The sequence below is a fragment of the Podarcis muralis genome, chromosome 7 (assembly GCF_964188315.1).
Source record: "Podarcis muralis chromosome 7, rPodMur119.hap1.1, whole genome shotgun sequence".
Taxonomy (NCBI): Eukaryota; Metazoa; Chordata; class Lepidosauria; order Squamata; family Lacertidae; genus Podarcis; species Podarcis muralis.
Genome location: NC_135661.1, coordinates 35,236,050 through 35,248,573, shown reverse-complemented (window position 1 = coordinate 35,248,573; position 12,524 = coordinate 35,236,050). Strand labels below are relative to the sequence as shown.

The window sequence follows — 12,524 nt, the reverse complement described above, 5'->3', positions numbered from 1 at the left end:
TGTACTAGAAGGGCCTACAGTCTGACTCAATAGAAGGCAGTTTCCTATGGTCCTAAATGACAGTAGACACACAGCTCTAAACCATGATTTGGTTACATGTTTGGAAGCACAAACTATGGCTTGGGATCTAAACTATGTTTATCGCAGAGCATCAAACTACTGAATTTAATACCCACACTAAAACAGGGGACAGTACTTAAAGAAATGCTCAAAAACAACATCTAACAGACAATCAAGCCTCAGCCACTTTCAAGTACAGTACAAGCCTATCTCAAAATTACAGGATTCCCCAGAAAACAATGCACATGAAGAAAAGGTTTGTCCATTAAACTACAAATTTCTACAGTAGTAATTGATATTATATTATAAAAATGCAAAGTAAGACTTCTACACCTGTCTGCAAGATGGAATGATTTTTCATAATCTGCTTTGCAGGAGAAACTTACAAGGAGTTCCATTCTTTGAAACAAGATTTGTCAACAGAAAGTTTGGGAATTCTAACTGGAACTCTTTCCTTCAGTTTAAGCAAACACTTTGCACTCCAGAGGTAACATTACATTTACTGCAAAGGTTCATATGGGGCCCACGTGCCTTGAAGCAGGTTCTAAGAGAGACATATACAGCTACCTGAATAAATCCACATGCAATGCCAGCAATAAATATGCAGCTAAAATATTCTCTCTTCTACACATTCTAACCTTCTGTGATTATGGGACAATGTGTCCACCCTGCAATGAAAAACAATAATGCTGACTCTGCAATGGCACCAGCATTTGTAAAATTAGAAAGTAATGGGAAGTCGAGGTAAAAATCCATATATACACAAGATTATTACGATTAAAGATACACAAATCAAACAAGTAAAAGCTGCAAACTACCTTGAAACTCAACTAATGTTAGTTCTACCCAGAGCAGACCCCCTAAACTAAATGGGCATCACTAACACATTGTTGACAGATGTTACATATCGCTGTAAAAATCATTTGAAGTGTACTAAAACACAGTGAACGTGGAATGCTACTACAGTTTTTAAAAAAATTCCCAAGCACAGAAGAAACAGGCAGCATGGCTACTTCCTAGAGAACTTTAAAATGCTTGCAATGTCGAAAAATAAAAGCAAAAAGAGCAGACAGGATAAGATGGAGGCACAAGAATGGGGCTTTGTGCACAGGTGGGGCATTTTAAGACACATTGAAATACCTTACATTTAATTTACCAAATGTGTGTGTAACATGCCATGGAGGAGTTGTGCATCAACTGCGCAGATGACTTTCTTCCACGCCCTCTTTGTACTGCACACAGGCAAAACATTTGTATTCAGAAAGGCACCTATCTCCTGGGACCTTGCATAATGTAACATTATGAGTGACAAAGATTCTCTTTAGAAAATGTGGATTGTACAGAAAATCAAGTCTTTGCACAGGCCGATAGATGAGGTAACATCCCCTCCCTGATGTGTTGAACACACAGTCCCTGGTAAAAACCCAAATGTATAGCCCCTGAATGCCATGCTCTTTTTCTCTGTGTGTAGTAGGCTTCCTGGCCCGCGCACTACCATGCATTGGAACACATGCTGCGACAGCACAGAAAGACTCAATCCTCAGCGTGTCCTTTGATACCGTGCACATGTGCACCTATTGCTGTGCTACTCAAGAACATGAGTAGCATGCATTTACTAATTTTCTTCCCTCCATAGAAAAAAATATGCACCCGAGTGCTTCTCCACCCTTTTACATGTACAATGACCAAATAGCACACCACAGCAAAAATATATAATCTGCGTAACAGGAGATGTGAAAGCTCCCCCCCACCTTCCTGCATTTCAACTTGGATGCACATAGCACACAATGGTAGAGGAATTCCCATATTCAAAGGAAACAAAGAAAGGGGTGCACTACATCCCAATTTGAGAGAAGGAAGAGAGAAAGAGAGAGACTGACTTGCATCTCAGATAGGAACAGGAACACATTCTTGCTTCCCACGCCATGTGCTCCTGGGCCAAGATTGCCAGACAGCATTTTAAAGAGACCACCCCCTATTAAAGCACATCATTTGCTGCAGAATAAAATGAAAAATGCTACAAGAATCTCACATACGCAACTCATGAGTTATTGTGGATCTCCAGATTAAAAAATAAAACAGTAATACAGGGGTCTTGGTGGCCACATGTTCTCCCCTATGCACCCACCCAATGGCCATTATGCTAACTGCACCCCAAATTCTGTCAAATTCAAACCTGAGCAGCTGACAAATCTGGCCAATCCCCAAACACACTCCAGGCCCTTTCAGACCTCTGCAGCAAGACAACTCTGTCCCCTGCCCCAATGCCAAAAAGTAAGGGCACAACAGCATTGCCTTGAGAGTGGCAATCATGTAATCCAGACTAGCCCCCAAGAACAATCCTTCAACAAACCTACTCCGCCATATATTTCCCAGCCTAACCTAGCTAGCATCCCAACCACCTTCCTGACATTGGTATCACTGCCCCAAGTTCTTCACCCCAGCATGTAGGTGTGAGTTTTGGGCCAAGTTTCTACTTCTGTCCAGTATTTCTCAATGCTAGCCTACGAGCAATGGGGGGCCCCTCAAACAGCACTGGAGCACAGCTATGGAAACCTCAATGTGAAAGGATCCTTAAAAAAGAAGGAAGAATCTGCCAGCACATGTGGAATAGCACAGCCTGGCCACTGAGTAACTTCTGACACCCTAGGCACCTGGGACTCGACCTGTGGGACCTACCTCTAGGTCCAAAGGTATAGAAACACTTAAAAAGAAAAAAGGAGGTAAAAGGAAAAGTGAACGAATGAACCTTTGCCTGGAATACTTGCTCTTACCAATCGATACATTAAGTACACATTGCCGGGAAGCAACTGCTCCACCGTTTTATAACCTTGACTAGGGCCTAGTCACACTACCCGCCCCTTTTATTTTCCCTACCCTAACCCCACTTCCCCCTCCCCGATGTGATCCCCTTCCCGAGGCCTCTCTCCACGGTGGAAAAAAGAGATACTGGGGGTTGGGAGAGAGGGAGAAAGAAGCGCCAGCCTAACCCCCATGTTGGTTTCCTCACCCCACCACTCCTTGGCTGTAGTTCGCCTTCTTCCACGGGGTGCCGGTGTAGGCGGGCTCGTCCGGGCCAGCTTGCGGCCTCCCCAGGGGCCCGTCCCCCGGCGCCGGGACCCCGCTTTCCCCGGCGGGCCCGAGCAGGAGGGTGTAATTGAGCCCGAAGGTGCTGGCCTTGTTGTCGCGCTTCCTCTTGTTGCTGGCGGCCGAAGAACCCGAGCCGGCGGGCGGCGATGAAGTGGAAGACGAAGAAGGGCCAGCTGCCGAAGAGGCGGCGGCGGCGGCCGGAGAAGGAGAAGAGGCGGCGGCGGTGGAAGAAGAAATAGAAGAAGACGAGGAGGAGGAAGAGACGGCCGCGACAGGAGGCGCTGGGGCTGCAGCCGCTGCCCGGGCGCCGGGCCTGCCTGCCCAGGCGGTGGCGGCCGGCGGCTGCGGCGAGGAGGCCTGCCGCCGGTGGAGGTGGTTGTGCTGCTGGTAGTTGGCGCTCTCGAGCGGCAGGAAGTCGGGCTGAGGGTCGCAGCGGGGGCCGCGGGACATGCCGGGCGGCGAGGCCGGGCCGACCCCGGGGTTGGCGGCGGCGGCGGTGTTGCTGCTGCTGCTGCTGCTGGAGGCGGCCGAGGCAGGCTGCTGCTGTTGCTGCTGCTGGGCGCGCTGCTGCTCGTGCTGCTGCTGCTGCTGGAAGTAGAGATTGCGGACCCCTTGCGTGGTCTCCCAGATCTGCATCCACAGGCGGTTCGAGGGGCCGAGCTGCTCTGGCTGGAACCAGGCGATCCGGGGATCCATCAAACGGGGACCCGGCCCTCGAGAGACTGGGCGGCGGCGGCGGCTACTCCTCCCCCGCCTGGCCCGGCCCGGCCCAGCCCAGCCGGCCGAGAGCGCGGCGGCGCCCACCGGCTCGCAGCGCTAATGGCGGGCGGACGAAGGCGGCGGCGGCGGCGGCGGCGAGCAATGGAGAGAGAAAAGGGAGACTCTCCTCCGCTGCGCTGTGTCGGCGGCGCCCTCCTCCTCTGCCCAGTGAAATGACTGGCGGTCCGGGGCGAGAGAGGTCGGCCGGGCGCTGAGTGGCTTCCTCCTTGCTTGGGCTGCTCCCACTATCGCTGCTCCTTCGCCGCCGCCTCCAGCACACAGCAACCCCCGCCCCTCTCGGCGAGCGAGGCGGGGCCCTGGCGAAGAGGTGGCCGCCGCACGGGCCGCGCGTAATAAAGGCGTGGGAGGAAGACGGAGGAGGAGGAGGAGCAGGCGGCGACGACGAAGGGAGAACCGCGCTGTGGCCGGGCAGCCGAAAGCGTGCGCGGTTCAGGGCTCGGCTAGGCCCGGCCTGGCTCAGCCTGCCTCTGCCTTCGTCGTCGTCGTCCTTCTCCCCCTCAGGCGCGCTCCAGTCCATGGAGTTACATCCTCCACCATGGCAGTCGCACCGTGGCGACGGGCCGCGCTGTACACTAAGCACGCACGCTTCTTTTCTCCTTTCGAGATTATTACTGTTACCATCACCATCGTTATTTCGTGATATAACAATAGCTCTTACGTCGTTCTTTCACTTGGGATGGGGTGGGGGGACACACAGACACAGCCAAGAAGCTCCCGCGTTCTTCCGGAGGAGGGGAAGGCGCGTTTCTGGGGTCACAGAAGGGGGAGCCCTTAAAAGGGCTAACCCGGGATCATGGGGCTGGTCGTGTCGTCCTACCCCCACCCCCGCGTCCCATTTCTTTCCGCCGCGTGAAAGGGGCCATCACGCAACTCCCATCATGGCAAGAGTCCAGAGGTGCAGCCATGTTAAGTCCTGGTTACGGCAGCGCCAAAATCGAGACCTCTCGGCGCCTTCGAGGGCTTGGGCTGCCATCCTGTGTATACGCGCTGAACTGGGAGCGAGTCCCATTTGAACGGGAAAGGACTTCACTCCTGAGCGGGGCAGGCGCAGGGTTGCGCTGAAACTGATTTTTATTGCGGCATGGGCTTCTGTGGACTAGAGGCCATTTTATCAGAACACACACACACACACACACACACACACACACACACACACACGAGGCATTTCAAATATGTGTAACACAAAATGTAGTCTTGTGGCACCTTAAAAGGACTGCTTCACTTAATGCTGCAGAAACTTTCAGGGAGCTACTCCAGCGGCGTGCTTCGGCTGTTCAGCCTAAGCTTCACCATAACTAGCTGGTGCTTTGAACATTAAAAATCCTAGCAACAGTACTCCTGTAAGAACAAAAGAAGCTCCGGTTGAATCAGATTTATGACCCAACTATTCCTGCATCCTGTTGTTCATCCAAATGCCTGTGGGAATCCTGTTGCAAGTAGGATTCGGGCGCAAGAGCCCTCTCCCCTCCTGTGGTTTTCAGCAACTGGTATTCAGAAGCATTGCTGCCTCCAACTTCTATGAATTTGTCTAATCTTTTAGAGCTATCTAGGTCTGTGGCTATCATCACTGCCTCGTGTATGTGAGCAAGTGTCATAGTTTAACTATGTGCTGCATGAACAAGTTCTTCCTTTTATCTGTCCTACATCTCCCACTGTTCAGCTTCACTGGATGTCCACAAATTGTACTATTACAAGAGTGGAAAAACAACTTTTCTCTATCTGCTTTCTCCATGCCATGTATACTTTTATAAACTTCTATCATAACCAGAGCCATAGCTAGGTAATCTTGCGCCCCTGGCAGAACCGTCCAGATTGCACCCCCTAGCCATGGACAAATTAGCTCTTCTTTCCAACTCTCCACCCCCCCCCCATTCAGTTCACTCTGTATTGAAAACCATTTCTTATGAGGCAATAATCAATATTTATATTTATGGACATATTTTTGCACACGCACACACCCATCGCTTGCGCCCCTGGCGGAGGCCCACCTCACCACCCCTAGCTATGACCCTGATCGTGACACCTCTTTCTCATCTTTTCTCTAAACTAAAATATCCAAGACATCGCAACCTTTCTTCATAGGGAAGTTGCCTGCAATGACACAATAATAAATTGATTTGTTGACAAACTGCTATTTCTTCATGCTACCCCAACCCCAAATCTGTCACCCCAACCATCCCTATGATTGTTTTAATACAGGGCAGTCTAACTTCTCATACCAAGTAGACCACAATAGTACTTCAACATGGAACCTGCAAACCGCACACTGCCTTGTTGTGCAGAGGGCGAGGTGGTGAGGCCAAAAATTGACGCCCCACCAGACCACCATGCTGCCTTCCCAAAGGGATAAGTGAGGCACTAAGCTTTGAAAAGGAGGCACAAGGGTCAGGCAGGGTCCTAGAGCTCTCCCATGTTCTTCCCAAAGCTGGGAAAGAAGAAGAGAAGAAGAGTTTGGATTTGATATCCCGCTTTATCACTACCCGAAGGAGTCTCAAAGCGGTTAACATTCTCCCCTCCCTTCCTCCCCCACAACAAACACTCTGTGAGATGAGTGGGGCTGAGAGACTTCAAAGAAGTGTGACTGGCCCAAGGTCACCCAGCAGCTGCATGTGGAGGAGCAGAGATGTGAACCCGGTTCACCAGATTACGAGACTACCGCTCTTAACCACTACACCACACTAGCTCCCTTAACTAGGCTTTGGAAAGGAGGCTAGAGTAAGGTTACCAGATCTTTTTCAATGAATGCGGGGACTTGTAAATCTGGGGACTGTCCCCAGGAAACGGGGATGTCTGGTAACCTTAGGCTAGAGGCCCCTATGACCTTTTCCCCAAAGCCCATAATCTTGTTTTCCCGGCTTTGGGAAGGCAGTGCAAGAGCTGTGGGGAGGGTGTCAAATGTTTCCAAGGGCTGCCAAAAAAGGCACTGAGGGCTTCATGTGGCCCTCTGATTGCATGTTAGACCATCCTGCTCTAATAGTTCATTTATGTCACTTTACATTGTAAGAGGCTTTGTACATTATCCTCACAACCTACTCCTCTCACATACCTCCATGCACGCAAACCTTTTGCTGGGAAGACAACAACACACACTCTCCTTCATCTCTCCTTTAGGTTTGCCTGCATTCTATCCACCATACCAATTGGTTTTTCATACCATGCCTCCTCTGTGGAACTTGTGAAGTACCGTAATACTAAAGATAGTCACTTTGACAATGAGTAGAGCGCATTGTTCAGCTCTCTACTTACCTGCTAATGCTACGCTTCTCCAACACATATAGGATTAGATAACAGTTTGCCAAATTCACATTCCCAGGTCCTGACAGCTCCCCCAATTTTGTTTTAAATTTAAGGACTTGGTCAAGACAGAACAATAACCAAGCCTGACAAAATAATTTAATTAAATGGGAAGTAATATTACAGCTGCAGCTCAGTAGCAAAGCATCCCAGCTTCAATGCCCAGCATCTTCAGGTAGGGCTGGGAAACATTCATTTGAAATCCTGGAGAGCTGCCATCAGTGTAGACAATACTGAGCGGCATGGACCAATATAAAGCCACTTTCTATCTTCCATCTGGAAACAATGATTTGCCTCTGGTAATAAGAGGCTAATTTTGCAAAATTCAATAAAATGAGACTAATTTGTGATAAAAGTGCACCATTTCCCCCTTTAGTCTCATTTTTACGATCCCAAGCAGGTAAGGAAAGCAAGCTTTATTGAACTCTTTCTGTCTGTAGTATTGGACTAACAGGCTATATTCAGCGTGGGTCAACCACACTGCAGGCTTGTCTTACAACATTGCTTCCAGAAATGCAGACCACAGCACCTTTTACTTTCCAGCTTTATCTTCCGATTCCCACCTTCCCCCAGCTTCTTTCAATCCGTAGATTGGCTTATAACCATTAGGCCTTTTTCTGACTTACGCAGTGGCTCCGACTTTCTCCACCTTTTTTTGCTTTTTAATTCACTTTATAGAATATGGTCATCCTCAAACTCACTGCCATTAGAGTGATCCTTCCTTTTTCAGATACTTGATTGTTTCTTCATGTTGTGCTTTGGTTATCTTCCCTTTCTGCTCTTATCCATGAGTTTTCCTCCCAGATTTATTAATCATGTTCACATATTTTGTAGTTTAAAAAATGTTTGCTATTATTCACAAAAGTGAAAGAAGTGTATAGCCCAGACTAGATGGCAGTGAAAGAATGAGACTTACTATGGGAACATCCATTGAGGTTACTTCTTTGTCCCCACACCACCCCCACAAATATCTTTTAAATGATAAATGGGCACCCTTTTTCCACTATCACAAGGTCAGGTTCAAAAAAGGGACTTCTGCGGGTCCCTTTTTTTTGAACCATTATTATCAACATGAGAAATGTGTGTTATATAAACACACACACACTTATTAAATGCTGGGAGGGGGCAGCCAAAGAGCTGAGGTCAGCAATACAGCATGCAAGTAAGTGAAGACAGTGTTGGTAGATGTATTAGAAAACTGGTAGATGTATTAGATAACCAGATAAACTGTCTGGTTGACTAAAGGGATAGTCCTTGTTCAAGTGCAAACTTCTATAGTTGCTACAGTGGTACCTCGGTTACATACGCTTCAGGTTACAGACTCCGCTAACCCAGAAATAGTACCTGTATATTGTGCAGTGTACAGGGGTTTAAATATTAAAACCAGCACTTTGAAACAGTCAGGAAAATACTGCAGTTGATCCAGAACTGATGAGATTTACAGTGGTACCTCAGGTTACATACGCTTCAGGTTACATACGCTTCAGGTTACAGACTCCGCTAACCCAGAAATAGTGCTTCAGGTTAAGAACTTTGCTTCAGGATGAGAACAGAAATGGTTCTCCAGCGGCGCAGCAGCAGCAGGAGGCCCCATTAACTAAAGTGGTGCTTCAGGTTAAGAACAGTTTCAGGTTAAGAACGGACCTCCGGAACGAATTAAGTACTTAACCTGAGGTACCACTGTAATGTGTTTCAGAACACATTTGTTTGAGACCTCCGGGTACAGGGCAGTATATAAATTCAATAAAAAATTAAGAATAAGAATAATGTTCAACATAGTATTCAGGGCCTGAACTAGTTTCTGCAGGTCAGCAATTTCAGGCCTTAAAAAGCATACTAAATGCTAAATATGTGAGTGTCCTTTTTCTGGAGAACACCTTGCTACCCCTTCCTCCACAAACAAAAGTTCATCAAAACCATTAGCAAAAATAATTCACAGAATCTTAACCACTATGAAGCCACATAAACAAAGTAGTTTGTCAAGTTGAAAAGATCTGAAGGAGTAACAAAAAAATGTTACGTTATTTACTTGTAGCTTGTGTCCCTCTATCACTCAAATGTATTCTGCACTTGACAGGGATGGGGAACCTGTGGCCCTCTAGATGTTGCTAGACTCGAACTCCCATCAACTCCAGCCAGCATGGCCAATGGTCAGGGATGATGGGAACTTTAGTTCAACAACATATAGAAGGCCACACTCCCCTTCACTGAGCTAGACCAGGCTTCCTCAACCTCAGCCCCCCAGATGTTTTTGGCCTACAACTCCCATGATCCCTAGCTAGCAGGACCAGTGGTCAGGGATGATGGGAATTGTAGTCTCAGAACATTTGGAGGGCAGAGGTTGAGCAAGCCTGAGCTAGACCATACCACCTACAGTGGCCTGCCTGGCAGCAATCTAATCTGGCATTTGCAGAAATTGTAGATAGCTATGAAGAAAACTGCACCTATAAAGAATGGTTGAACACCCAAATCTTGGGAATTTGTTTTACAAATGGGGGGTGGGGAAACACTTATTGCCAAAGACATCACATGACAATTGTAAGGTGAATCCCACACCCCAAGGCATTAGTGTTGCTCAGTAGCAAAAGACAAATATATTCCACTAGAAGCACTGACCTTTTTCGTCTTGCCCAAAATGAGCATCTAAACCCTTCACTCAGCAACTAGTCTGATCAAAATAAGAATCTGAGATGCGAGTTATTATTATTTGGATACTATAACATTTTCTCTCTCTCTCATACATACACACTTCGCTGAATAAAAAGGAAGCTGAAGTACAGTCCTATGGAGATTCCCAGGGAACCTGCCCCAACAATAACATCAAATTGCTTCAAAGCAATTTGTTGTTATTCTGTCTCTCACAGCTACAATAAACCTACCATTAAAATTATGGACTGGTCATTTCTTCGTCGGAGGGCAAACGGGCAAAAGGTAGTGAAGCAATAAACACAGGTCTCAATTAACTGGGTAAGGGAGATTGCTTTGTTTTCATTCGAGTTTCCTCATTCTAATTGTATATAAAAAAAGGTTTTAATTGTTTCGCTTACCAAAGGCTCACAGAGATTTTCCATCTCTGAATGCATGATTAAAATTGCTTTGAGCAGATGGTGTGTAAAAATGTACTAAGTGGAAGCTTGATTTCTAAATGTGTCACACCTCCCACCAAAACAATGCAGGAAATTAGCCAGCAGCAGGTACTGTTTATATTGTGGTTTGTATTTAGCAACATGAAAGTGCTATCAGCCAGAACAATATGAAGAGACAGAGGCATGGCCTCTGTAAATCCTCAGCATGAGATTCTCTTATCCCAGAAAAGTTGATGCTGAGATTTTCAGAGCAACAAGTTCCAGGTGGCACCTTCACACTACCTACAGCTTTGTCTGATATTGTCAACAGACACCGCTTGCAACTTCTACTCCTTTCTCACCATACCATGGCAAAACCCAAAAGGTTTAAGAGAAGGAAAGCAGAGAAAGCAAACCCTTAACAATCACCGCCAAGAATTTTCTCTCTGATTCCTGCCACCCTCATGCAGAACTAGCAATGTGTTTGCGGAGAGAAAATGTCCCTATGAAAGTGGGGCTAAGGTGGTCAGTTTATCATGTCTTTAGAGGTATAGTTTATTTCCTAGATCTGGAGTCGTGTGATTATTGTCAGCCAGGGATAGAAACACAAATCAGAAATCCCCCATTATTACAGGGCTTCAGCCTTTCCAATATTTTACGTATTTTGTGTGATTGCAATTCATGCCATGCCCCTCCACCCCCCACAACTTAAAGACAAATACTTAGCGGTTCTGAATCACTTTTCAAATAAAATACTATTCAGTTAAAACTTGGTTTACTAAACAGAACCATTCCAACTTTCCAACTTGTAATCTCCACAACATATATATTTTAGTAGAACTGCAAATACTTTAAAAATATTTATTTATATGCATCCAAGTTTAGTGCAAAAACACTAAACTATGTGTGAGCCACTATGACGTGGCTCATTTACCCACCCATTTGAAACATCACCAGATTGCCTATTCTATGCAAGTAGCCTATCAAATAGCCTTTTTTCTCTATCCAACAATACACAATTTTTTAAAAAGAAAAACCCTCATAGATTTTTGGGCAGGGGGATATTAAGAAACAAAATATAGTGTATTTTCTTGGCTTCTGTATATTACCCTAGTATACCGTATTTTCCCATGTATAAGACTAGGTCCTCCCCCTAAAAAATAATGTCCAAAATTTGGGGGTGTCTTATACACGGGGGCCATCTCCCCCCATTTTCTTAAATCGGAGTCCCCCAAAATAGGGGGTGTCTTATACATGGGGGCATCTTATAGACGGAAAAATACGGTATATAACAGTTTCAAGGTGATATGACAACAGTCTATGCTACAAATGGTAAAAGAATAATATGCTGAGGATTCTTCAGCTGTGTTGCTCAGGAAGCCTTCTGCAAGTTGACACCTTAGAAGACCTATGTGTACAATCCTTTGCTGTATGGAGGGTGCAGTGCAGAGGATCTAGGTGACTGATACACCAGGGCATGGCCACTCAAAACCTTAATTCACCTGACCACATGTGGCATCCAGCTTGCAGACATCCCCATGGAACCTGGTTGGACATTGTAGGAACAGGATTCTGGAGCAGATGGGCCTTTGGTCTGACCCAGCAGGGCTCTTTGGATGTTCACACATGCATGCTGCACACCTGTCAGGAGCCAGCAGAACTGCGTCACAGAATGAGACCTGTGCTAGTTGATGCCTTGGTAGAAGAGGCAGCTTTAAAGCTGGACACCCTGTGAGCTGGGTAAGGCAGGAAGAATGCCAGCACAGCATATTCTCTTTCCTGGAGCTTCCATGCCCTCCCGTCCACAAACGGAGGCCTGAATTATACTCCAACTAATATATTGTTGTATGAGCTTCTGAAGGAAATACCCTTTTTCATCTGATGCTGCTGGAAGTAGTCACTTGCCTACGAAAGCCGACATTCTACATACACGTATTTATGGTAACAAAAGGTGCCGCACGACTCTGTTGCTCAACATGCCTAACCTGCTGCTTTCTGTTGATGCCTGCTTTCAATCCACTTAATCGACTCGAAGGAAATCTCGAGCTGGTTTTGCGCTATCTATATTTCCCCAACTGTTCAGCAAACACATTTCAAGGTGACAGGTGTGGGTGACTTTGCAGAGTGACAACAGTCACACCTGTTGTAGCTGCTCAACAGTAGCAGTCGATAGCAATCTATCATTTATATAGCCCAGGCTGGAAAAATCCCAAGCAAGGCGCTGGCTAGAAAAGG

At 46.7% G+C, this 12,524-nt stretch overlaps 1 protein-coding gene across 2 annotated transcripts in view; it reads right to left on the bottom strand.

The window, feature by feature from the left end:
- The window catches only part of TENT4B (terminal nucleotidyltransferase 4B), a 47,568-nt gene extending 43,312 nt beyond the window's left edge, over nucleotides 1-4,256 (bottom strand). Inside the window, exon 1 of one of the 2 annotated variants that reach the window (XM_028740202.2) lies at nucleotides 3,071-4,256. In XM_028740202.2, coding sequence (XP_028596035.1) covers nucleotides 3,071-3,846 — 776 coding nt within the window. In that variant the 5' untranslated portion in view covers nucleotides 3,847-4,256. The remainder of the gene's footprint in view (nucleotides 1-3,070) is intronic. The other variant, XM_028740201.2, reaches the window with a different exon arrangement.
- Nucleotides 4,257-12,524: the final 8,268 nt, after the last annotated feature.